This window comes from Myxocyprinus asiaticus, chromosome 6, assembly GCF_019703515.2.
Source record: "Myxocyprinus asiaticus isolate MX2 ecotype Aquarium Trade chromosome 6, UBuf_Myxa_2, whole genome shotgun sequence".
In the NCBI taxonomy this organism is placed as follows: domain Eukaryota; kingdom Metazoa; phylum Chordata; class Actinopteri; order Cypriniformes; family Catostomidae; genus Myxocyprinus; species Myxocyprinus asiaticus.
The window spans coordinates 15,231,173-15,257,922 of record NC_059349.1 but is presented as its reverse complement, the minus strand read 5'-3'; the positions used below and the strand labels follow the sequence as shown (position 1 = coordinate 15,257,922).

The 26,750-nt window shown below is 37.5% G+C and overlaps 2 protein-coding genes and 5 non-coding genes across 8 annotated transcripts; 1 reads left to right on the top strand and 6 right to left on the bottom strand.

Annotated features, from left to right (window-relative positions):
• Nucleotides 1–14,537, top strand: LOC127442207 (lactosylceramide 1,3-N-acetyl-beta-D-glucosaminyltransferase B-like). 2 transcript variants are annotated; one of them, XM_051700057.1, is made up of 2 exons: nucleotides 1–42; nucleotides 9,001–14,537. In XM_051700057.1, exon 2 carries the CDS (start codon nucleotides 9,221–9,223, stop codon nucleotides 10,361–10,363), a length of 1,143 nt encoding a protein of 380 aa, XP_051556017.1. In that variant the 5' UTR covers nucleotides 1–42; nucleotides 9,001–9,220; the 3' UTR covers nucleotides 10,364–14,537. The 2 variants fall into 2 exon arrangements, with proteins under 2 accessions (XP_051556017.1, XP_051556016.1); XM_051700056.1 differs by having other exon boundaries at nucleotides 10–132.
• LOC127442206 (eukaryotic initiation factor 4A-II) lies at nucleotides 12,456–25,558 on the bottom strand. Its single transcript, XM_051700055.1, has 11 exons — nucleotides 25,401–25,558; nucleotides 24,542–24,599; nucleotides 21,411–21,543; nucleotides 21,173–21,312; nucleotides 17,787–17,955; nucleotides 17,304–17,413; nucleotides 15,940–16,083; nucleotides 15,494–15,631; nucleotides 15,061–15,150; nucleotides 14,805–14,884; nucleotides 12,456–14,720 (listed from the first exon to the last, which is right to left on the bottom strand). The coding sequence occupies exons 1-11, from the start codon at nucleotides 25,427–25,429 to the stop codon at nucleotides 14,576–14,578; spliced, it is 1,236 nt and encodes a 411-aa protein (XP_051556015.1). The 5' UTR covers nucleotides 25,430–25,558; the 3' UTR covers nucleotides 12,456–14,575.
• LOC127443250 (small nucleolar RNA SNORD2) lies at nucleotides 15,225–15,295 on the bottom strand. Its single transcript, XR_007897642.1, has one exon. It is a non-coding gene; the product is annotated as a small nucleolar RNA SNORD2 (small nucleolar RNA).
• LOC127443245 (small nucleolar RNA SNORA81) lies at nucleotides 15,711–15,896 on the bottom strand. The gene has a single exon (XR_007897637.1). It is a non-coding gene; the product is annotated as a small nucleolar RNA SNORA81 (small nucleolar RNA).
• Nucleotides 17,088–17,265, bottom strand: LOC127443244 (small nucleolar RNA SNORA81). Its single transcript, XR_007897636.1, has one exon. It is a non-coding gene; the product is annotated as a small nucleolar RNA SNORA81 (small nucleolar RNA).
• On the bottom strand, nucleotides 17,507–17,578 carry LOC127443249 (small nucleolar RNA SNORD2). Its single transcript, XR_007897641.1, has one exon. It is a non-coding gene; the product is annotated as a small nucleolar RNA SNORD2 (small nucleolar RNA).
• LOC127443251 (small nucleolar RNA SNORD2) lies at nucleotides 18,053–18,124 on the bottom strand. Its single transcript, XR_007897643.1, has one exon. It is a non-coding gene; the product is annotated as a small nucleolar RNA SNORD2 (small nucleolar RNA).
• Nucleotides 25,559–26,750: the final 1,192 nt, after the last annotated feature.

Sequence of the window (26,750 nt, the reverse complement as noted above, 5' to 3'; positions counted from 1 at the left end):
GTTGGAGTTTCTGGTTGGTAACAGATGTCAAAACCTGAAGTTGTGAGTACAGTCACTGTTTACGCACTTGGAAACATGATTGAGATTGGGACTGTAAGATAACATTCTTTTCTGAATCGACTCTGTTAGTGGGTAAGACCTTCCTTATTTATTTTCTTTATTATTTTTTTTTTTTTTAAATGTTCGCTGTTCAATAACAAATTTGTGTTACCAACTCGTTGGCACAATTACCTTGCCATTCCATAAAAAATACACATCATTACGCGCTAAATACAAGTGAGAACCTCAGGGAATAATAAATACCATCATATATTAATAAATTACAGTTTTTCTCAGTTTTTCTTTTTTGAAACAGTCTTAACATTCTCTAAACTGTAAGTGCAATTGTCACAGCTGTTTTATGGGACATCACAACTCTATTGCATGTCTGCAAAATGTAGTAACTCACCCAAAACATTTAATTCATGCGTCAAAACCTAGTTATTGTGTCAGTAAATTGGCCAGTGCCACCAAAATGAAAAGTTTTATTGTCATCATGTGAGCTGTACTGGGCAAAATGTTTAGATGTTTTTTCACCATGGCAGTCAACCCTGGAAATGTTTGTTGTATACAAATTTAATTTTTGTTCTACTTTTTTGTTGAGTGACTGCTTACTGTACTATACAAGAATGTCAGTTTTGTCTAGCTGAATGCTATTGTGTATCACACTGAGCTTTAAAGATTTCAATAGTAGGTAAAAGTTTACTGGGAAAAGTCAATTTTAAAAATTCATTTTAAAAAGAAACTCAGGGGAGTATGCTTTGGCCACAAAGAAATTATCCTTAAGAAATTATGACACGTCATTACGCGCTAAGCACAAGTGATAACCACAGGGGGTAATAAATAGTCTGAAAATGTATAAATGAATATAATATTAATATTATACATTTCACGAAAATACGTAATGTTTTAAAATGATAAAACAATTGGAAGTACTGTTCAAAATGAAGATGAAATTTATTTGGACACTATCTGGTTGTCAAATTTAGCAGAACATATCCATAGTTCTGTGTTAAACTACAGTACATCTGAGATTATTCTGCAAGGACACCTGTGTGAACTTGAGGGGAACTGACCTCATACGTTTACAAAAAATCACCTCGAGACCACTTGGTTAAAAATAACTGCAAAACGGTTAGTAAGTTAGTTCTGAGAAAATGTATTGCATTATGTGTTTAGATGTCACTTGATTTGATATGTTGGAATCTTATGCAAATAATTCATACATTTCAAGTGTGGCTTAAGTGTCCAAATACTTTTTGGGGCCACTGTATATGGCACAGTTCCAATGTTTGAGCAATTAAGTTTCAGAGATCTGCATTACCTTAAAATGTTTGGTTACGACTGTAACCTTAGTTCCCTCAAAAGAGGGAACGAGATGTTATGTCAGTAGCTCCTCGCAGGAGTGATGATCTCTGAAACCCTATAAAATCACTGCAATTTCATTAGCATATGGTGCTTACCACTCCGTCCCTTATGCGTGCATCATCGAGAGCATACAAATTGGAGCACAGCGCCATTTCACCAAAACATTTTGACTGAAGGGAGGAAGAGCCATCTCTCAATCCCTTAACATCAAGGAATCAGTAGTGTGGCAAGGTTACAAAGAGTCTTGTTCCCTCCTTTCAGGGAACCAAGGTTACAGTCCTAACTAAGACGTTCCCTTCGATGGCACATCAGTAGCTGACGCTATGGGAATTGTATACCATAACATGGTGCTACTGATTCACATTTACTAGGGTAATAAAAAGGTATTGACAGAACCACCACTTCATATTAAAAATAGGAAGGAAGAGCAAGAACAAACAGCATAAGTCTCACGTGATACACTCCTGATACCTGTTTTGATATGGTGAAATCGCTACATCTTCTACGCCGGCCAAAATATGTTCATCGGGGTTCCCATTGGAATCTTCATACAAGCGGCGCTGGTATCAACTCGATATGGTCTCGCCGAGGCATGGATCGTCGTCATCCAGCCTCGCGTGGTGTCTGCTCTGCTAATCTCTCTTATCAAATAAAATAAAATAAAATCACTTTTATTGTCAACCAACCATATACACAAGTGCAATAGTGGGTGAAAGTCTTGGGTGCAGTTCTGAGCAACATAGCAGTCATGACAGTGATGAGACATAGATGAGACATATACCAATCTACAATAAACAGATTTACACATCACAATTTACATATCTAATATACACATAATTACACACAACACAATATACAAATAATAATATACAATGTACAGTATACAATACACAATATAGAATATTGTACAGTATACAATACACACAATATAGAATACACATTATACAATAAAAATAGTATATATAGTATATATAAAATGTACAGTAGGTTGAATTGTACTGTATTGTCGGTTGATAGTCAGTTGCCAGTGTGTTGTTAAGAGAGAATATAATTTATGATAGTCCAGTGTGAGATAATAAGATTAATAAAGTGCAGTGCTGATGTATATTGATCGTGAGAGATCAAGAGTTCAGAAGTCTGATTGTTTGGGGGAAGAAGCTGTCATGAAATCGGCTGGTGCGGGTCCTGATGCTGCGATACCGCCTACCTGATGGTAGCAGTGAGAACAGCCCATGGCTCGGGTGGCTGGAGTCTCTGATGATCCTCTGAGCTTTTTTCACACACCGCCTTGTATATATTTCCTGGAGGGAGGGAAGCTCACCTCCGATGATGTGTCTGGCAGTTCGCACCACCCTTTGCGGGGCTTTGCGGTTGTGGGCGGTGCTATTGCCATACAAGGCAGTGATGCAGCCAGTCAGGATGCTCTCTACAATGCTGGTGTAGAACCGTGTGAGGATGTGGCGGTTCATTCAAAACTTCCTCAGCCGTCTCAGGAAGAATAGGCGCTGATGAGCCTTCTTCACAGCGACTTCAGTGTGGACGGACCATGTGAGTTCCTCAGTGATGTGGACACCGAGGAACTTGAAGCTGCTGACTCTCTCCACTGGTGCTCCATTGATGGTGATGGGACTGTGTTCTCTGTCTTTTCTCCTGAAGTCCACCACAAGCTCCTTTGTCTTGCTGACGCTGAGGGAGAGGTTGTGCTCCTGACATCAGCATGTCCTGAAGCGTACTGCATCTAGTGGAGGAGTTTGCCTCAAGACAATAAGGTTTGCACAACTGAACGCTCGTTCTATAAACAATAAAGCTGCTTCCATCAGTGACATTATTATGGATAATAAACTGGATTTTCTCTGCCTCTGTGAGACTTGGCATCAGCCGAATTACTATGTCAATCTTAATATGTGTGACCTGCCAGGCTACACGTACATTGACCAGTCACAATCCACTGGCAGAGGTGGTGGACTTGCTGTCATTCACAGATCTGATGTTTTAGTTACTGAATTTATGTTGCCTTGTTTTTCATCTTTTGAATGTTTGGTGTTTAAACTGAGTGGTCCGTCACTGGTTCTTGTTTTAAATATCTGTCGTCCTCCTAAACTAAACCTGGTGTTCTTCTCTGAGTTTACTGAGTTGTTGACACTTACCAGTGCAATCTGCTCAGCTATTCTTTTAATTGGTGATTTCAATATTCATGTAGACAATGTGAATTGTAACAATACTTTGAGTTTTATGGATGTGTTAGAGTGTTTCAACCTCACTCAGTGTGTTAACTTTTCGACACATAAACACGGTCATATTCTACTACTGAGCAGTGCAATGAGTTTCTTAATTATTTTTCATGTAAGATTGAAAATATCTACAACTCCATTGCTTCTGCCCGATTATCTGACTTTGTGGAGTTGTTACCTCTTCATTCTCCGGTTCCTGTATTTTCAAGTTTTACTGTTATTAATAATGATTTTATTTTAAAATAGGTTTCTATGATGAACTCTACTACCTGCATTCTTGATCCTTTTCCTACTGTTGTGCTTAAACGATGCTTGCCAGCAATTGTTCCCCATATCACTGCTATTGTCAATGTTTCACTTGAAACTGGAGTTGTCCCCTCCGCTCTTAAAATGGCAGCAATTGTACCAGTCCTTAAAAAAACCTGGAAGTGACTGCTGACATGTCCAATTACAGGCCTATTTCAAATTGACCATTTCTGGTAAAGGTTCTTGAACGTGTGGTTATTGGTCAACTGCAAAGTCATTTATCTATGAACTGTTTATTAGAACCTTTTCAATCAGGGTTTAGGTCTGGACATAGTACGGAGACTGCACTTGTGAGGGTCATGAATTACCTCCTTATTACAGCGGATTCAGGGGCTTGTGGCATTTTGGTCTTGTTAGACCTCACTGCTGCATTTGATACTATTTGTCACACAATTTTGTTGGACAGACTAGAAAAGTGGATTGGCCTTTCTGGCATTGTTTTCAATTGGTTTAAATCTTACCTATATGAGCATTCACAGTTTGTCTATATTGGCATTAATAGATCCCAGACTGTTCCAATGCGACAGGGGGTTCCGCAGGGGTCAGTTCTGGGTCCTATTCTGTTCAGTATCTATATGTTGCCTCTTGGACAGATTATCCAGAAGTTTGGGCTGGGTTATCATTGTTATGCTGATGATACCCAGATTTATATCAGCACTCAGCCAGATTGTTCATTAGCATTTTCAACACTCTTTTTTTGAATGCACCGTTGCATTCAGTGGATAAAAGCGTCTGCCAAGTGCATAAATGTAAATGTAAATATATCACTTGCATGCTGGAAAACATTCGCATCTTTATAAATGTGTCATTAAGCAAAAGCCCCTTTAGTTTATTTTTTATAAATGAAAGAAACACACAGTGCAACACAAAGCAATGATATAGAACATGGAAGTGTTCAAAGGATACACTGTTGTCACGGTCCTGCCACTTTGGTCTTGGTTTTTCATGTTGTGGAGGGATCGTGGCCATCTTCTCTCCCTGATTGTCCAGTGCTGTCTCTGTTTGTCTTGCCTTGTTCTATGTCGTGTCAGGGTTCAGACACTTCTGTTATTAGTGTTTATTATCTGGTGGTCCAGCTCTGACATGTTTCGTGTCTTATTTTGTGGCTGGGTGTGCATTGCATTGATTGTTTACTTTGCAGTGGGCAGTCAGGTTTTGTTTAGTCCAGTGTCTGTGTGAGAATGCATGGAATTGCTTTATTGGTGTTGTCATGTATTCTCTTGTCCTGTCATTGTCTGTTGACATGAGTGCATGTTGCTTGTGTTTTCCTGACGGCATGTGCTCGTGTCAGTTGTCTGTGTAGGTCATGTATTAGTACGTGGCTTTGTTTGGTTTCCTCATTTGCCACGTTCTTTTCTGTCTTGAGTGTTACCCCGCCCTCTCGTTTGCCTTGTTACCTTGTTATCTGTTTCACCTGTTCGCCCTCATTAGTCTGCTTATTTAAACTCCTCTTGTGTTCAGTCTTGTGTCTTGGATTGTATTGTATGAATTCCTGTCTGTTTAATCCCTGGTTTGCTCGGTTGGATTTTAGTTCGTTTGTTTCTTTGACTTTTCAGTTCTCTGTTCTTGTTTATCTCCCTTGTGAGTTTTTGTTTGTATTTTGTTTGGTTTGCAATAAAACTGCCTCCTGCATTTGGGTCTGTTCTTACAAACTGTGACAGCTGTTCGTCAGAGCACACTCAAGGAGAAGAAAATAATCCACATGCTGTTGAAGGGTGAAAATCCAAATGACAAAGCTATGAGTAGGGTTCCAGAACACAAGAGATATAATGGCAACCCTGAAGAGAAAACTTCTGGAAAAATGGTGCAATGCTCCAGTTTATCTGCCTGCGACAACGTGCACATAAGGGCATTTGCCTTCTCTTCACACTCTTTAACACACATTAATTTTAATGGTTTGATCTACCATGTGGTGAAACTACTAACTCCTGAAAGTCTGGCTCAGCATATGAATTAGTGCAATATTATTATACTGATTTAGTCTATTAAAGAAGAGTATGCAAATACTTTATATAATATTCTAATGACAGAGAAGCTTATGCTGAAGTACACTCCTAATGCTCATATTTTTATATATTTATGTGATAAGTAATTTTTAACATGATTCATGTGTTAATGATGATAATTTTCTCTCATGAAGTTTTGTAATTTGTCAAACTGTTTTGGTTAAAAAGAAACCTTTTCATTACACTGTGTAACACAATTTTTGTTCCTGGGTAGTAAGTGTTATTTCCTAATTGCTTATGCCTCAAAAGTATAGAAAATGGCTATTATTCCCCACAAACTTTGCTTTTGTGACCAGGACAGGCGAATGTCTTTTGTCTTTTTCTTCACATAAAGTCAGAAAAAAAAACATTAATCCAAATTAACATGTATTTATACTAAAGTAATACAGAAATGACTACAAAAGATTTAGAAGTGAGTAGTTTTCCAAAATTTATGATTATACTGTAAATCACTTTCACGAGTCAGCCCCCAAATGTACTCATCATACTTCAAGGCATCTAGCAAGGTCTTGATACTGTTGTAATCCTCTTTGAGGTGCACCGAGTGAGCCAGAGGAAGAGACGGGTACTTGTTACCATTATGGAGCAGCACGGCTTGAGGCTCCTGGATGAGCTGTCAATGAAGAGGCGCCACTCATTCTGGTTACAGGCAATTCCGATTGCCTCGAACAGACTGGTCACATTGTTGCAGAAGCAGAGCCCATCTTGATGGGTGAAGAAGCTGGAAAAAGTTTGGTGATGCTTCCTCTGATCTGCGACTTGCACACTTTCATCCAACAATTCCACTGCTTGAGTCTAGATGTCAAAAGCTCGGCATTGGACTTGGTGAGACCAAGATCTCTAATCAAGTCGTTGAGGTCTTTTTGGTTGGGGTAGTATGGTTTTCTCTCCTCAGCTCCACCTCTGAAATTGTCATCTGTATCTACAACGTCTTCCTCGCTCTCTGACTTGCTGCTCTATTCTAAAGACGGCTGATCTCTCTGGAGGAGTGGGTATGGGGAGCTCATGGCAGTGTGGCACCAGGGCGATGGATGAAGAAAGGTCCGGATACGTGATAGCAGGTGCATTCTTGTCAGTCTGACGTTTGGAAGGGTCCACCATGCAGAAGTAGCAGTTACTTGAGTGGTCAGTGGGTTCCCGCAAAATTCTTGGGATAGCGAACTTCATGGCTCTCGTTTCCCCTCTGTACCATCCTACAAAAATACATTTATTTCACCCATGACTAATGTGTAAGAGATTCCCGCAACATTTTTCATATATTATATATTTTTTCAATAACATTGAAAATTGTAAAACATTTTAAAATTAAAAACTTTTACAATTTTAAAAATTAACAAATTTTATAACATAAAATTCCGAGCAACAGTTGTCCATCTTACCTTCCAGAGTTGTTTTTGCAGTGCTCGCAGGTGAAATGAGGTGCCCAGGGTTTATCTTGATTCCCTTCAGGCATGCCGAAATATGCCTTGTAGGTCTCACACATCTTAGCAGATGCTTCCATGGAGTACTTTTTCGCTCTTATCTTGATAAATTGGCCGCAGACATATCAAAATGCGTCATTGTCATTGTTTCCTCCTTTGTATCCGGTTGTGCACCAGCTTTAACATCATCTTCTTACACTACTTCTTGAAAGCAATGGCCCAACTGTGTCTGTTGCCACCTTGTGGGCCAACTTATTAGTGAAAACAATTCCAGGTATATGCGCAGACTATTCCACCAACTTGGCCACAAGAACCATTGGTCTGAATCAAATCGTTTGTTAAATATTTGAGATTCTTTAAAACACATTCTTTTCTGAACTAGTCCTAGGTTGTTTGCCCATTTGGAACCAAACCATTGAAGAGAGATTCTCTGGAGTCCCAATATCAATAATTATAAAAACAAAGTTTGAAGTTTTGATTTATTGTTGCAACGGTACACTAAAATGTACAAAGTGGGCATAGCCACTTTTACTTAAATGGTTATAACTTCTGAAGGTAATGAGATATTGTCACCAAATCTGGAAGTCTTATGTAAGGGGTCAGTCTGAGGGCACATTAAAAAATTGTGCACCTCTGCCTCTTAGTGGCTCTATAATACTAAAAAATATAAAAATGGCTCTAACTATGGAACCGTTGGTACAATCGACTTGAAATTTAGCATGCAGTGTCTTTGTCCAAGGTGCCATCAAGGTCTATGAGGACAGTCACAAATCCTGAAAAACATGGCCGCTATTGACCAATCACATTTAGCAGCTGAAAAAAATACCTTTTTGAGCTAGTCCTTGGCCATTCACCCAATTGGTACCAAACAAAGGTTCTCTGGAGTCCCGATATCTGTAATTATCCAAAGAAATTGGAACTTTCAATGCACCGTTGTAACAGTATGACAAAACGTACAAAGTGGGCGTGGCCACTTTTTCTTGAATAGTTAAAATTCTTGAACAGAATGAGATATTATTACCAAATTTTAAACACATATGTAGGAGATCAATCTGAGGACACATAAAAAAATTGCCTATCTATGCCTCTTGGACTTTAATAATATTTTTATCAACCAATTATTTCCCTCTGATTTTAGAGGTAGTTAATGGTTAGAGTTGGAGTTAAGGCCAATGTATACTTCGTTTTCCGCCTAATGCTACTTCTCACGCAATCTGTGTGTGATGCAAATTTCATCATCAGCATAGTACTGTCCACACGTAACCCAGTTTTTTAAGACCCAATTCTATGCGTGTCGTCTGCCCATGCGTCTGGCATTGACAGTACTTAAGCGTATCACAAATCAGCGAAAGTATGCATGCGCTGAAAAAACATCCATACAAGCTAACAGAGTGCTCGACCGTGCGTGAGACATAGTGGCACATGGATAAATGAAGTATTCCCTAGCCTTTAGGCATTGTTGGACAGGAATGTTGTTCCAGCACCAACAACAGATCTTGATCTAGAAACAAGTCTTAATTGGCAAAGTCATGGTCACCTTTGCGGATCTTACCCTACTTTCTCACAAGCACCTATCTGATTAAGGACTGTAACGTAACCACTAAAGTTGTCTTTACATTTCTCTTTCAGGCTTTTTACAAGGAGATCTCCATTGGTCTATTGTTATGATGAAGACCTCAACATCAATGGCAGCTATATCTGAACAGTCATCAGAGTTCCAGATCAGTTTTTCTTGTCTCATAATGTAACTCAGACTCTAACAAGTTTTAAAGGCTGTAAACTAAACATTGCCAGGAATCTCAAATTAACTGTTGAATCTAACCAGGAGACAAAGTTTGGAGGAGTCATTATGTTTGTAAACATGCATAGAATCAGAAAATGCCAAGTTCTACAGATAATGATAATGTGCTTTGCTACCTCGATGATCATGGTGTACTGGGAACAGCTTGACAATAAAATTGTGACCCATGTAAAGTCTAACACATACCGCTACCTTCTCAATAGCTTCAAGTTCATTAATGCAAGCTTTAGAATCAGTCCTGAAGAGGCTATAAAGTATAGCAATCATAAATACATAATAAACCAAGAAAGGAAATGTGGTACAAGAGACATTATGCTCTTGCTATTTGTTAAAAGCTCCACTGAGAACTTTGGGAGAAGGCAGGCAATTCGTTCTACTTGGGGAAATGAGGTGTACATTGAAAGGACACTGGGTGTTACGGTAAAGGTGTTGTTTGCTCTGGGCCTTCATTCTGAACCACAGCAGAGAAGAAAACTTCAGCAGCAATTGTTCTTTGAGGACCACATATATCATGACCTTATCCAGCAGGACTTCATAGACTCTTTCCACAATCTGACTATCAAGCTTCTTCTGCAGCTTGGCTGGAAAGAAACCTACTGCCGTCATGCCCATTTCCTCATGTCTGCGGATGATGACGTCTTTGTCCATATTTCCAACATAATTCACTATTTGCAAGGGATTGCCCACAGTAATGTCAAAGACCTTTGGATAGGAAGGGTGCACCGTGGATCCCCACCGGACCGAGACAAAGAGAGTAAGTACTATGTGTCCCGAGATATGTACCCATGGTTTTCTTACCCAGATTACACCCCAGGGTCTGGATATGTCCTCTCCAAAGATGTGGCTACCAAAATCTATCAGGTTTCACTCACCTTAAATGCTTCCCTTCACATTGATGACGTCTTTCTTGGGATCTGTGCCAAAATGTTGGGCATCTCTCCCAAGGATCATGTGTTTTTCTCAGGGGAGGGAAAAGCCCCTCATCACCGTTGTATCTACAACCAGATGATGACTTCACATGGACATGTAAGGGACATCCATGAATTGTGGAAGCTTGCAACAGAACATGACGTTGGTCAAATGTCCTCAGGACTATTTTGGAGGCTCTACTGTACCATGGTGAAAGTGAGGCTCCTATGTATACCATTTTCTTCTATCTCGTACCCATGCATGGCAGCTTTTTTGACATGAAAATGTATTGAAACTTAAAGGAAAAACTCTATTCTACCCTTAATTTGTTGTACTGTATATGTATCCAGAAAGTCCTGGTCCTATTTTACTCCAAAATTAAAAGAAACAATTAAGAAATTATATTTTGTTTATAGAAAGTAAGGCCTATTTAACGTCCATTAATTTATTTTTACATTGTGACATTATTCTCATGACAGTTGAGAACATTTTACCCTCCAGTTCTCATTACCGCAAAATGATAAAAGATGGTCATTACAATATTCTCATTACCGCAACATGCTAAAAAATTATATTCAAATTGTAACGTATTTATACATCAGAGTAGTACTCTTTTGGTACTGCCTTACATTTTTGCTGATTTTAATAATAATAAAAACATTGTACAACAGCATTTTTAACTTATTTTGACAGAGAACTGGCTAATCTAAAGGGAAACTGGCTCCCCCAGCTGAGGCCGATTTCGTCCAAGTTTTTTTCTTTCTTTTTTCTCCATTAACATCTGATGGAGTTTTCGCTTCCTTGCTACAGTTGTCTTTGGCTTGCTCACTGACACATCATTTTTAATCATGTTTTTCATTTACACTGCTCAGTGAGGACTTCAAGACATTACAGCATCATTTTCTGTAAAGCTGCTTTGAAACTACTTGTTGTGAAATGCGCTATACAAATAAAAATGTACTTGACTATTACAGTAGAAAAATTACAATGTTATGGTAATGAGAATAATCATTGCAAAAAAATAGGAACAATAAAAGTACAGTAAAGAGAACTGAGGGGCTATGTGTGCTTAAGTGTCCTGAAAATAATGCAAAAAATCTTAATGATCCTAAACATAATACTACAGTAAATGTTCTCAAATTAATCTAAATGAAATAACTTTCTTGGTTGGAAAAAGCTGCACCATGACATATTTGAGGCCACATGTGCTTTTTCAGCAAATGTGATCCCTTGGGTCCTTTGGTTAAAATAGACACTTTCTGATACAGAAAATTCATTGTATATGCAATTAGCAGGAAATAATATTTTTAATGCCTTATAATAAACTTAAAAACATAAGAGATCATGTGGCGCTTCCAGTAAGAATTTTTGCCAGATTAAATATACTCTAGATATCAGAAATTTGACACTTTTTTTTTTTTTTTTATACAAAGCTGTAGAGTAATTTTGAGTCTTTGCAATTAGCCTGTCAAAAACACCACCCTAGCATACCAAACTTTCTTCTCCCTTGAGGTTGATGCAGGTCAACCTCAAGTGACCAATGAGTCAAGCTGTCAAGAGACATTCACTGTCAGTTATAGGGTTTGATTGCAATGGGCTGCAAACTGTTAACAGTACAAAGTGGTTTTAAATACTGTATTGCTGCATGCCTATTAAAATTGTTTGCTTTATTGAATTTATAGAATGTCTTTGTATTTGCTTCCTTTACAGCAGTGTAGATTACATATTTTCATGTCCAGAAAATGAATTAAAGATTAGCTTGTATTAATGTTGTCTTTTTGACTAACTAGTGGGGCGTATATGCCCCAGACTGTGCACTGTTAATGTAATTCATTACATTCCCGAATACAAGGATATGAACTAATGTTTAGCTATGAAAATTTCTAGTAGGCCTATTTACTATTTAGGGATCATGTTACATCCTGATGTGCCAAATCACTCTCAAACAGACCATCAATCAGTACAAAAAAAACACCAAGCTCAAAAGTATTGAAAACCTGGGGTTTAATTTGAAAGAAGTGATTGAGGCAACAGGCAAAGTGAGTGCCAACATAATATTTGATTAACCCTTGTGCTGTTTACATTTTGTACGTAATTTGGTGTTCCCGGTCAAAAATGACCAGCCTTTAAAAAATTTTTATAAATCTCTCATTATGCTATATTATCACCAAATATTAGATTAGACCCTATTGCCAACTTTTCTTTCAATTAGCACAGGTTTTGTATTTTCTTTTTGGAACTTATTGATCATAGGCCTCACTGACCTGACTTATGCACCTCCATTTTTGAGTGAAAAAAGCATTATTTATGGATAATATGAAAACATTCTGTACTATTTATCACACTAGTGTGCTTTAATGTTTAACCAGGAAGATTGATTTGAAATGCTTTTATTTTGTACAAAATGGCACAAAGTCACACTTGTGGTGTTCCCGGTCAAAAATGACCGGCCTATAAAAATTGCTTATAAATCTCTTATTATGCTAAATTATCACCGAATATTGGATAACATCTTTTTGCCAACTTGTTTTCTTTCAATTAGCACAGGTTTTGTATTTCTTTTTGGAACTTATTGATCATAGGCCTCATTGACCTACGCTAATGTGCATCCGTTTTGTTGTGAAAAAAAGAGAATTATTTGTGGATCATTTTGGCAATATTAAATAATGAAAACATTCTGTACTATTTATCACACTAGTGTGCTTTAATGTTTAACCAGGAAGTTTGTTTTGAAATGATTTTATTTAGTAAAAAATGGCACAGTCACACTTCTGGTGTTCCCGGTCAAAAATGACTAGCCGTTGAAAATGAATGGGGGAGATCAAAAAAAAAAAAAAAAAGAGAAATTTTAAGTGTTCAAGAGCATGTCCATGTTCACATGTGTTTGCAAACATAAAGGCCTCGGACCTGTGCACACACACACACGTTCACGTACAAACTGAGTATTACATGCTTACTTTTTCACAGAGATCAACTTTATCCTAACCTGAACTGTATCCAACACTACCAAACAACAGAACTGTCTTTGACCCCCAGTGACCCCTCTCCAATAGAATCTTTCTTTCCTCAAACATTGTTTTAAATGCAGAGCACACATTTGCAAGGCACATGCAAAAAGCTAGTCAGTCATGTGGATGAGAACACAAAACCACCAGGTGTTCGTTGATTTGGTTTGTTTAGAAAATATAACAGAAATATGAAGTGTTGGCATTTTTGTTCCATGAAATGTCTTTCATATGACAGTGTTAATGTGTAAATGGTCTGAGGACAGTTTTTTTTTTTTTTTAAATCACAATGGTCAGATTTGTATATAAAAGTCCTGTTTTTTGTGATCTTCCCCATTCATTTTCAATTGACAGTCATCTTTGACAGAAACACTACAATTCTATTGGAGGGATCACTGTGGGGCAAAGACAGTTCTGGTGTGTGTGGTAATGTTGGATGAATTGATGTTCAATGCAGTTCAGGGTAAGAAAGTTCATCTCTGTGAAAAAGAACAACTTCCTGCTTAAACATTAAAGCACACTATTGTGATAAATAGTACAGAATGTTCTCATATTTTAATACTGCCAAAATTATGAACAAATAATTCTTTTTCACTCAAAAACAGATGTGCATTGGCTCAGGTCAATGAAGCCTACGAACAATGTTCCAAAAACAAATACAAAACCTGTGCTAATTGAAAGTAAACAAGTTTTTGACCAGGAACACCAAAAGAGTAATAAGGTGTCAATTCCTGTATGGTCAATTAAGAAATGGATTCCGATTATTCTATATATGTTATTTAACTGAAACTACAATTATATGGACTATGTTCAACTATTTAATATTTAAACATTTAGCAGACACTTCTATCCAAATCAAACACATTTAAGGTATACATTTTAGTGCCCTGCTCTACCACAAGATCAACTCTGTGTACCAAACACACAAGACAACAATTCACGGACAGGATCAATCACAATCCTTTTTGTCAAATGGGCCAAAAGCTAGATGGAACGTTTAAGACCCAACTTTGAAGACTTCACAAAATAGCAGTACTTCATAAAAACAATTTATAATTAAATTAACATTCCACAAACAACTAAAAAGTGCCTTTATATTACTGAAAAGATAGGTGAAGTGAACCAAGTTAAACTGCATACATATGTTAGCATAACATAATTGGCAGACTTGATGCAGCACTTGTATCTTTTAGTCCACAAGTAAATGACTAAACGATGAAGAACATCGAACACACACATTTTGTACATACTAGTGAAATACCACATAAAGAATAGATGTAAAGAACCCATGTTTTGTAAACACCACCAGCAAAATACTGATATAGTTGGAGTCTACAACTGTCCACACAGAGAGTCACGTATTGAATTCGCAAGTCAGATCCGAGGTCAGCATTTAAGAGAGTAGCTTTTTTTTTTTTCCCCTTCCAATAAAATAAGCACAAATGGTACGATCATTCAACGGCTATCCCCGTGTTAAAATCTCAGAAGTTTAAATCAGGTCGGCAACATTCATAGGCATCTCCTCAACAGTTGTATTGTAAAACGTCTCAATGTCTCGAAGAATCCTTTTGTCTTCTTCAGTCACAAAGTTGATGGCAACACCTTTTCTGCCAAACCGACCCCCACGGCCAATCCTGGGAAGGAACAATGATAGTAAAATGGTCAGCATTAAATGAATCACCATCTGAGATAGTTACATTGTCTGCAATTTTACTCACCTATGGATATAGTTTTCTCGATTTGTAGGCAAGTCATAATTGATGACAAGTGAAACTTGTTGCACATCAATTCCACGTGCCTGAGGAAGAGTGGTTTCAGGTCAGTAATTAAGCTTAAGAAAATGTCCACATATGAGTACATATGCATTTTATGCCCTAAAAGTAACTAGGAAGTAGCAAGTCTTTACAAAATGGCACAACTGTTGTGCCAGATTGCTAGGCAGGTACCTTTCAAAAACCAGTGAGGCCTACTTACCAGCAAATCTGTGGTTATGAGAACTCTGCTGGAACCAGACCTAAACTCTCTCATGATTACGTCTCGCTCCTTCTGGTCCATGTCTCCGTGCTGAAAAGCAGTTGCAGTACTTTAATTTATTAAAGCCAGCTTTAAGCCATTCTCAAATGATAAACTCTGGACAAGTATGATCAGTAATTTTTAAATCTCTCCATGACAAGTCAGTCCCGAAAGATAGTAGACCATCATTTCATACTTCATCCAAGCTAGGCCATAATACACATTTCATGTCATATTTACTTTATAAAAATCAACCCTCACTGATTTAGTCAAGGAACAAATGCCCTGCCTCTTGCACAGGCCTACCAATAAAATCACCCAATTATAAAACTACAGTTTACATTTAATGTCTTCACAAACATTTACAGATCTGGCATGTACTAATATGGATTACCAGAGCAGACACAGTGAAATCTCTTGCATGCATCTTCTCAGTCAGCCAGTCGACCTTTCTCCTTGTGTTCAAGAAGATAACAGCCTGGGTGATTGTAAGGGTCTCGTAGAGGTCACAAAGTGTGTCCAATTTCCACTCCTACAGGATAATGTTTAATTAGCATAATTTAAGCAACAACGCAAGAAGTCATCCTACATCAGCATTGTGGGTTCATATAGTGTGTGGCACAGAATCTTGAGACCCAGGACACTGGACATTAAGAAAGAGGTCCTTCCTGAACTCATTTCCGACGTGTGCTTTTGCTCTTCCTTCTTTGAGATTAACCAGTACTAGCATTAACACCGGCGCTAGACCCGAAGGTCTTGAGCTGATGATTTTAGCATGGTGCTTTTAAAAAGAAGGGACTGGGATTACACGTGCATGAGAAAACGTAACCAGTGCCTCACCTCTCGTTCTACATTTATGTAAAACTGCTTGATACCCTCCAAAGTCAGCTCCTCCTTTTTCACCAGGATGCGAACAGGTTCACGCATAAATTTGGTGGTCACCTCCAACACGTCGGCAGGCATGGTGGCCGAAAGCAGCACAACCTGGTCAAGCAAGCAATTATTAAAGCATGATTACCTCAAATACACACATGCATAATACATGCCATATGTATATTAGGACTGCCAATAAATTTGAGTTAATTACTTGATATGCCAATTAACAAATCAATTATTTGCATACATAAATATTTGCTGAGAAATGTCCTCAAATAACAATTTTTCATGATTAAATTATAACTAGTTATTCCAATAATTAACTACTATAAATATAGTAAGATAATTAGAATGCATTACATTAGTGACAGATGAGTAAAGCATTGATAAGGCAACGCAAAAAGTTGTTTTATAAGACGATATACATTGTATATTTCCATATAATTGAACATAAGACGATCATTGGCCTACAGTCCACAGCAATGCATTTTGCAAGGGCTTTTCTAAAGATGTCAATGTACACATGCTTCAAAAGGACATTTTAGGAGCATAGATCTAATTTTGGTCAAGTCCTAAACACAATGTATTTAGACTGCCATGTCAAGTTAAACAATTTAAAAACATGTCTCAAGAACACTGCATTCAGAATTGTGCTCGGAATGCAAGAACTTATTGCGTTGTCTGCCGTCAAGTGTAGTTTGTTGCAAGGAGCTCTAAAATAGGTTTGTTTAGTGAGAGTTGAGCTTACTGCCCCCTGCTAAAAAGGTTGTATTCAATCTTGAATTGCTTCGATGATGGGAGTTTTGTTTTTTTTAATGACCGTGGACATGCTCAATTGTGTAATTTTTTCTCTCCTCGCGAGTCAATTCGTATTTAAAATTCCATTCCTATGGGTATTTTTCAGTTATAATGTCCATTTTTCTTACATATAAATCATCTCTCAGTTAACACTTAATTATACAGGTGACCTTCCAACTTTGTATATTACAAAAATATTCATTTTACATATCATTAGTTTTTCATTCTGGTCACATTTAGCTCTTTACAAAATGTTCAAATCCATATATTCCATCAATAAATGTTGTAAAAATAGGAGAACACATGCATTGAATTAATGTTGCTCTGAACCTTGAAACACAAGCCACTGGACATTAAGAAAGAGGTCCGACCCAGTTTCACTTCCGGTGCAGGGCTAGTGCTCTTCTTCCACATTATACTCTGCTAGCATGATTACATATACCAGGAGGACCTGGACTCTGTAATTTTAGCACAGTTCTTTTAAGTGGAAGACAAATCAATAGATTCACATCAGGTAATCTTCGACTTACTTGAATGTTTGTGCTTAATTTTTGGAAAATCTCATAAATTTGATCCTTGAACCCACGGCTCAGCATTTCATCGGCTTCATCAAGGACAAACATCTTTATCCATTTGGGAGCTGTATTGAGAAAGAAAAAAAAAAAGTTTCCTGTATTTAAAATTATTAGACCAGCTCCTCCTGGCAAGCAGCTTGCAACCAATTTGGTCAAATGTATGATCAGTTAAGTTATAAATATCTCCATAACAGGTCAGTCCCGAAAGATGGTATAGCATCACTTCATACTTGATACCAGCACTTACACTTTAAAGCTGAAATCTGTCATTTTTCTTGTTAAAATACCCTACCCCAACTTATTTAGTAGAAACAACTAAAGGAAGCAATCTGTACATTCATTTCCACAAACAGCAATTATTTTGGGGGAAATGGCACACTTCAGCTTTAAATGCATGCTTGCATGTTTCAGCCTAAACCATTTGCATTGTCTACTTACACAGGTACCTCCTGTTTAGCATGTCAAACACACGACCCGGTGTGCCGACGACAATGTGCGGAGCTTCGGCCTGCAGTTTCTGCATTTCGTTCCGCACATTGGTGCCTCCAATGCAAGCATGGCAAGAAGCACCCATGTAGTCACCCAAGGCCAGAATAACCTTCTGAATCTACAGAGAAAGGACAAGGTGGATGGAGTTAAAAAGCTCTGTATCCTCGTGTACAAAAAAAGCTTGCTACCAAGTTTTTATGTACAAAAGTGGACAAGTATGATCAGTTGAAAAACAGTCATCTCCATAACAGGTCAGTCCCGAAAGATGGTCTAACATCATATCACATTTGTCCACAGATCCATTTAGTTACAGTCAGCCTCTGCAAGTCATTAAGCTACCTAATACCAAACCATTCAATTCTAATTTCCAACCACTTACACTAAATACTCCTGGCCATTACAGAAAGATTGATGAATTATCCCAGCAGAGGTGCCAGCTAGATCAGTGGTTCCCAAACTTTTGTAAACTACAGCTCCATTTACGTTGTTTCTTCCCCCACAGCAGCCCAACCACTGAGAAATAATTATGCTTTTGAAAACAATCTATTAACTCTATAAAGCAGTTTGTATCAAATATCAGGTCCTGAAATTCATTTCTGAAAATGAGGGGGAATTCCCCCCTTACACGGCTCATATGGGTGGGATTCACACACTTTGGGTTAACACTAAACATCTGAAATCTTACAACAAACTCACCTAAATCTCACTTGGGGCTCCTTTTCTCAATTCCTGTATAGGTCAAATGGAATCAGGGTCAGAAATAAACTTTTTCATTAAGGGGCAATATTTGATTTCCAGGGGCATTTTTTACCTTTACAAGGGAATTTTTTCTTCTAACCTTACAAAATGACCCCATTATCCTTTTATGTTAGAATTTATACAATTAATTCAATTTGAAAAATGGCATGTTTCAATAATTACAAAATTACATGATCTGTACATTGCATAATGTGCATTGGTTCCAAAACTTTTTCTCTCACATATTTCCAAACATTTTGTCTATTAAATTAACCAAACTAATGCGCCGACATAGAGATGACGGCATTTCTCTAGATTTGGATTGAGGAGCTTAAAACTTGGCAACTCCATTCCAATTGAATAAAACAATGCAAAAATAAACATTTCACAATGAAAATTAGTCAGATTTGATTCATACAATGTGATTAAAATGTAAAAAATATGACTGTATCATTAATAATGTTTTATTTCACATCAAGTTATTTACCTAGATATTTTTGTTATTAACTTCATTGTAGCATTTGGTTACATTATATTTTGTGTTCTCTCAGACCTGAATAACTTAAATATATAACATCCATCCCTCCTGCACTTTTGGCTTCTAGCTGGTGAGGAGGCTTTTCAAATAGACAGATGCATAAGTGAGATGAACCGTTGGGCAGGTAAGTAGGCTATAGCACAGGGAGTGACAGTGTTAATTACTAGGACAGTATTTTTCGAATGAAAGGAGCAAATGGTCACGTAATTTAGCGCGTGAGCGCGACACCGAACTGATGCGGAGCGTGAGAAGCGAGTGTCCGAAATGGCGCAAGCATCTGCACAAAGGCAGGCACGAAACAAATAAAGTTCAGCAAAAACTCCAATGAAGATCATGATGCATGTATTTGGAAGTAGGCCTATAGGCTATTAGATGTCATTAACAAGAACTCTTTGCAGGGGCATTTTTTTGCCCCCATATTTTTAATTTAGGGGGCATTTTGTCCAGAGCCCCCATTAATATCCGACCCTGGATGAGAGATTAGACATGTAACAGGTGTTTAAGTGTCTCTCTTCACCAAAACGCTGGTACACAAAAGCATTTCTGCTATTTCTGCCTTTGTCAAATGTGCTGCATTATGACTAATGAGGGAGCGCAAAGATATTTAAGGTGTCAAAACTATAGATCACTCCAATGTCACACGCTAGCAATGTTAACAGCTTTGTTAATTATTAACAGGAGCGAAGGTTTTAATCACGCTGCTCGCTAACAGACGCAGTATTTCGCCATGTGCATTTCGAATTAAGTTAGAAAAGTTGATATATCTGTAACATCTGAATTTCAGTAACTATCCGACAAAACACTCCCTTTCTTAAAAGGTCATTATGGTGTTTGGTGCATAAAATATATTTGATAAATGTTTATTGAAAAATAATATTTTATTCATATAGTATTTGATGTGCTTACAGTGCATACTTTTAGACCAAGGAGAGGAAGCTGTCATGACCAAACTCTCAAATATTTGGCATCTCTGAAAAGCCCAGGGAGTCCTCTGATAATACCCCAAGATTTACCACTGTAGTATGTATGGTCAAAGAAAAACTTGAACAACAAATGTCCTCCACAAAAATTAATTACTAATCAAATATGATACATAAGTTTGTCTAATGTACTAAAAACAGTTTAAATGTAAAAATAAAAATAGACAATTTTCATACGACAGGCTTTACAGGGTTACATTAAATGGCCACTATGGCCATCATCCTCAAACCCATAATCATTAACAGATAGGTGGGAAAGAACAATATCGCCTCACTATAATTCTGTGATCATTTGTTCTGAAGTTTGTCATTTTTAATGCTGCGGCAGTACATAACGATTGTTTACGCTTAACCGAAGTTCTGCTCACAAAGTATCATGGGACTCAGGAATATTGTGGATAGAGCAGGTGCAGACATACACATGAGCATATGAAAGCAGCCAGCAGTAGCACGCAGTTACCAAAGTGTGTCAATGAGTGCATTTACATGCACGTTCTTTACAGCGATTATGCTTAATAGGCAGACAGCACGTGTGGTCATGTAAACGCAATAAACAATGCAAGTTCATAAACGGCTTAAGAATAAACGCCGATTTCGCATGGCACGTAAACACCTTTAGCGATATTTTCACCGGATTATCCAAGGTGCGCACGTGTTGAGTGCATGTCTCTTCACGGTTTGACGTCAAAAGCAGAGAATAACATGGATTTCAAATCTCATGTAAACAGTTTTCTTGCCTTGTTATGTTTTCTTTTTAAAATAAGCTGATTTTTGGGAGTAATCAGCATATTTGTGTGCATATAAACATGCTCAATACTTGGTACATCCGGTACTTTTAACATCGGTGGGTATTTAAATATTCAGAGTAGAGATTCCACAACAACCAGTTTGGGAACCACTGAGCTAGATAATGACTTCCTGCCAAATAGTTCATGAAATTATGCAAATAAAAGTCCACATTTAGAGATTGATGTAGCAGGAAGAATAGCAAAAAAGTACCTTGAATTGATCTACTTCCAGAATATGCCGCCTTGGTCTGAGACACACTTAAGTTTATCATGACCTCAGGTACAGCATACCTGCTGAGCAAGCTCTCGGGTTGGTGCCAGGACCAGAGCCTGAGTTTCTTTCTGATCAATCTCCAGCTGCTGCAGGATGGAAATGGCAAATGTGGCCGTTTTTCCAGTTCCCGACTGGGCCTGAGCAATAACATCATAACCTATGGAGAAATTAAGGACAGTTTCACACTACTGCACTATGCTATTGGTTCCAAAACAGTAGACTATAAACAGACAAGAACATCCAGGCAATCTGTACCTTTTATGCAAGGAATTATAGCTCTCTGCTGGATTGCAGAGGGTTTCTCAAAACCATAGGCATAAATTCCACGAAGGAGAGTTTCCTTCAAGTTCATATCATCAAAATTGTCTGTAATCTCGTTCCAGTTGCTCTGTAAAAGAACAAGATGTACACACTTTTTTTGCATGCTTTGGTTCGTCAGTCATTTAAGATCTCTCTTTTCTAAAGTGGTAACATTTTATTACATTCCCCTGGAGGCCCCCAAACACTACACATTTTGGATATCTCCCTAATCAAACACACCTGATTCAACTCATCAGCTCGTTAGAAAAGGGAGATATACTAAATGTGCAGTGTTGGGGGGCCTCCAGAAACAGGGTTGAGAACCACTGCCCTGGAGCAACCAGCAGTAGGGCCCTATGAAATCATTTTCTCCACATTTTATTTTTCCCCAAATTATGTTTCTTGTTTTATTATTTCTGAATTCCATGTTTTAAAGTTTAATTTAACCATCAAAAAACGGTCTAATCAAATTAGTCTTTAGAACTTTAATCAAATGAAAACCAAACAATTATTTCCCAACATACCATTGCATTATTTTTATCAAATCAAGTGCTTCTGTATAGATACTCAGCACTATCCAAAACAAAACATTGAGTTAATTTGCATCAAGTTTTATTCCGTACAAAAGCACTCTTGCTTGAGAGATTGCTTAAATGTCATTGACTATTACACTGAATATTACATTTTACTATATAGTAGTGATATGTTGCAATTTCACACATCTTGGTAACTTGAGCTTATATTTTAGCAATTGCTTTTATTTTTGAGTGAAGCCCTTTCAGTTTCTGTTTGATGGTAGTCTCAGCCGGCATGCCAACGGATCACCCACACTCATGCACTAACCACCTGATGCACATAGCACACAAAATAGAGCTGTTCAGCCATGACATTAATCTGTGGGCAAATTCGCCATGGGTTCCCTTGCGATTTTCCTATGAGTTTTTATAATGGGGTTACATGGACGTTTTGATCTACAACATAAATTCACACCTTGTATTAAAAAAATTATGCAATTGAACATGGCTGTAGAACAAAACATCCACATATCAAGTAATGTTTACCACAGACCTTATTTTACTCCAAGCTAGTTCAAAAAACCCATTATAAAAACCCATAGAAAAATCCAGAGGGAACCCAAGGCAAATCATATCTACATGGGTGGTTCTTGTCCAATTGAAGCTTCTATAGATCCCATACCTTTACCATTTTAGTCAAAGGTCTGGCTACAAGAGACTAGTTTGACGGTAGCTTCTCACATCAGGATAACCAGTTCGCAATATGGTTTTGTGCTCATTAAACTGTGAAAGGCTGCAATTTAATTATAAATATATAGTCTGCATGTGATGTGTGCTTCAAGGTTAATGAGTGCTCTGCTCTCTGCACACAGACCAGGCATGATGCTCATGTTCAGAGATTATTTAGCCTTGAAAGGGACCAATGCGGTGTTGTCAGTGTATGAGCGGCCGGCTTCACACAATCATTTTGAAGTGCGCAGCACATGCAGACTGTATATTTAATTGAAGCGCAGCCTTTCGTGGTTTAGTTACACTAGGACATATTACAATTTTAAATGGATTATTTTTGAAATCACACATTTTATCCCAAAAATTTCAAATTCCGTGATTTACTCTTATGGCTGGATTCCGCAATTCCATAAGTGTTTTCCTTATGGAGGAAATCATAGTGCCCTGCTGAGGTTTAGGGCAAAATGGCAACATGCTGCCTTCACATGTCCTAATGATTGCATATGAATGCCACCACTAATGTTGTCACGGTAACAAGATTTCAGTAGTCTGTACCGATACCAGTGAAATTTCACGGTTCTCGATACCAATTACGGTACCACAGCATAAATATGCTAATATGATAATGTGCTATTGAACATGCCCATTTAAAGTTACTTTTCAATGTAAATAAACTAAAAGAAATCCATGTTTCCTTCGTGTTTCTCAATCAAGGATGCATTGCTTAAGTGTTTAAGTAGCGCCTTACTGAAATCTGTTTTATTCATCACCAAATCATGTTTTCCTTTTTGTTATTTTCTAGAACGCCATGTTTTAGTTTAATCAAAATGTTGTCTAATCAATTCATTCTTTTCAACATGTCATTGCATTTTTTTTTTTTTTTTGCCAAACTTCATCATTATCATTACAGTGAATTACATTTTACTATACATTTTTAATATATGTCAATTTCTTCAATTGCAGGGCTCTAGCTTATATTTTGAGATGTGCTTTTATTATAATGTGTATTTTTTGCTTGAATCTTCACTCTCCGGATAAACAGATTTAAGTCACGTCTGAAATCTCATCTCTTTACACTGGCCTTTGAGTCTGACAAATGAAATGTAGGACACAGTTTTGGAGTGTTTGTATTTTGTGTTTTAGTTTACTAGTGTTTGTGGTAATTTAATTGTATTACTGTGAAGCACTTTGGTCAACTTTGTTTTAAATGCGGTTGAGTTGAGATTAAAGTGCAAATGCAGTGATTTTAATTATATAAATATATATTTTACATGCGCTGCGTGGTTCACAGTAGATTAGTGTTCTGCTTGGTCACCTCATACATGTCGTGAATGATTCTCAATATGTATGATTTGTTGGATTTATAAAGTACGCATCACATCCACACTAAGATTGCAGCCTTTAGTGGTTTAATAAATCACACTAGGACTTGTCACGATTTTAACTTGATTGTCCATTTCAGTGTAAGGAGTAACAGAACACGTGCTTAAAATGAACATTTTACAGTCATTCTGCACACTGGTATCAGATTGACTCAGCGCTCGTACTTCCGGTACTGCAGAAACACTGGTATCATTACATCTTTTTTATCTTAGTATCAACTTGGTACCATTACTTTAGAAGTGTGCAAAAGATAAATATGAAAATAAGAAACGAAACTGCCCAACACACCAACTCCCTTTCAAGCTTGTATGGGAAAAGATTGGAGGATCTGAACGGGCTGCAATATTTCATGTATTAGCTTTTATGTGGGTTGAACCTGCAATCTTCTGTTTTGTTTTTTAACGCAGGTATTAAACCAATTTAACCACTTAACTAGCAACAATACTTTGATTTACAAACCTCGATGATACCATCAGGCTCCATTCCTTCAGGCCCTCCATGGTCTCGATCTCGTGAGCTAAAAAGAAAAAGACAGTACGAAGTTTCAAGTATAAACAGTTAGGAGTATGGCAATAACTCCATGTGTGTGTGGTTACTCCAGATGGGAGTACTGCATATTTCAAACTTCCAGAAGACTCGCGTGCCGGTGAGCCCAGATTCCAAAAACACCACGTGGATGACCATAATGATCAGAGCGGGAAGTGAAGAATTTGAATAACGGATTAAGTCATTATAAATGTTTGAAGCGTGACTTAAAGGTGCCGTTCACATCCCATGTCCAAATTAGGTCTGAAATATTCACCGTGCAAACAATTTTTCCACTTTGAATATGCTAAGAGCAAGCTCGATTTATATTTTACTGAATTCATAACCACATCTCTAATAAAATCAGACAACTACGACAATTCTGACTTTAAAACAACTTACAAAAAAGTTTAAAGGTACATGAAATGAGGGCGTTGACCGCAAGGCCTCAAGCATGGAGGCCACGCGTTAATTTTCAGGGTGGACGTGAAGCCTATCCAACGTTCATATTTCCAGTCCTTAAGAATAACAATTGTCTTGAGCATGAAAAAATGGAGGTGTAGTTTAATCAGAGCTGTACGTGAGCACTAAATACTCAGTAATAACCATTTACAGAGACACGGCTAACGGGCGTTAGCCAGCTGTGCGGCCTGGCTAATATCACACACGCCATGTCAAAATCCACATCAACAGTGTTACAATCAGCCCGACGCAACTCTAACTCAACGATACACATATATGAACGGTACCCGAAATAAAATGAATTTTGGTTACGTGTCACAGAAGATTTTACCTGTTGTAGTCAGCAGAACCGCTAGACATGGTCCGTTCACGACTTCGGCATTCACTTGAAAAGGAAGAACACGTGAATCTCTGGCGCTTTTATCTAACCGGAACTCCTTCTGGACAGCTCTAGTGAAACTGCGAAAACATTCAAATCTCTCCGTATGATGTAATCTTTAAGTGTAGTAATTTAAGTTAAATACGTGTAAATGTTAGGCGTGTTTATTTTAGTTATGTCGAAGTTAACCAGAACTGTGAGCAGTGGTGTGGATCTATATGGAGAAGCGCAAGGATATTGCAGCATTGACAGGAAGTTGTGAGGTCGCTACGGGGTCTCCACATTTCTGGCCATGAAATTTGCCTGACTTTAATACTTGAGGGCTTTCTCTTTTTTCCCTCTTTCTCTCCATAGTTTTTTTAGGACCATTTTTAGGCGTGGTTACCTGTAAACGACTGTGTTGGAAATAGTGCATTCACATAGAAACGACAGATGAAGTGTGTAGGCTCGTCTGAAAAAAGTTTAATCTTTTATTTATGTTGGCCAAGTTTCACTTGATGTTTAGTGATTTTAGTGAAGTGTAAATTTCCCTATCAAAATGGCATTTGTCAACGAAATTAAGCAATAATCTTAAACACTCAGTGTCTGAAAACAAGAAAGCTAGGAAAACACTTTTTAATGCTTATTTCAACATTTTTTGTTAATATTTTTGCAATTATATATATATATATATATATATATATATATATATATATATATATATATATATATATATATATATATATTAACAAAGTGTGTGTGTGTGTGTGTGTGTGTGTGTATGTATATATATATATATATACATACACACACACACACACACACACTTTTTTTGTTAATATATAAATATATATATATATATATATATATATATATATATATATATATACACACACACACACACACACACACACACTGTATACACACCGATCAGCCACAACATTAAAACCACTTGCCTAATACTGCGTAGGTCCCCCTCGTGCCGCCAAAACAGCGCCAACCCGCGTCTCAGAATAGCATTCTGAGATGATATCCTTCTCACCACAATCGTACAGAGCGGTTATCTGAGTTACCGTAGACTTTGTCAGATCAAACCAGTCTGGCCATTCTCTGTTGACCTCTCTCATCAACAAGGCATTTCCATCCGCAGAACTGCCACTCACGGGATGTTTTTTTGTTTTTGCGTGGAAAAAAAAAACACATTGGCATAAAATTTTGCAGATAACCATTAGTTCCAAAAAACCAACTATCGGCATTGATTAATCCAACCCGATCTCATGAAAATTCGTACATATTTTACAAGTTGACTATTTCTTATGATTT

Coding starts and splice junctions, on each gene's coding strand:
- LOC127442207 (XM_051700057.1), top strand. CDS start 9,221: ATGTTTGTAAACATGCATAGAATCAGAAAATGCCAAGTTCTACAGATA.
- LOC127442206 (XM_051700055.1), bottom strand. CDS start 25,429: ATGTCTAGCGGTTCTGCTGACTACAACAG. Junction 21,544..24,541: donor AGCCTGATGGTATCATCGAG/GTTTGTAAATCA, acceptor GTTCTTTTACAG/AGCAACTGGAACGAGATTAC. Junction 16,084..17,303: donor AATTAAGCACAAACATTCAA/GTAAGTCGAAGA, acceptor TTGCTTGACCAG/GTTGTGCTGCTTTCGGCCAC.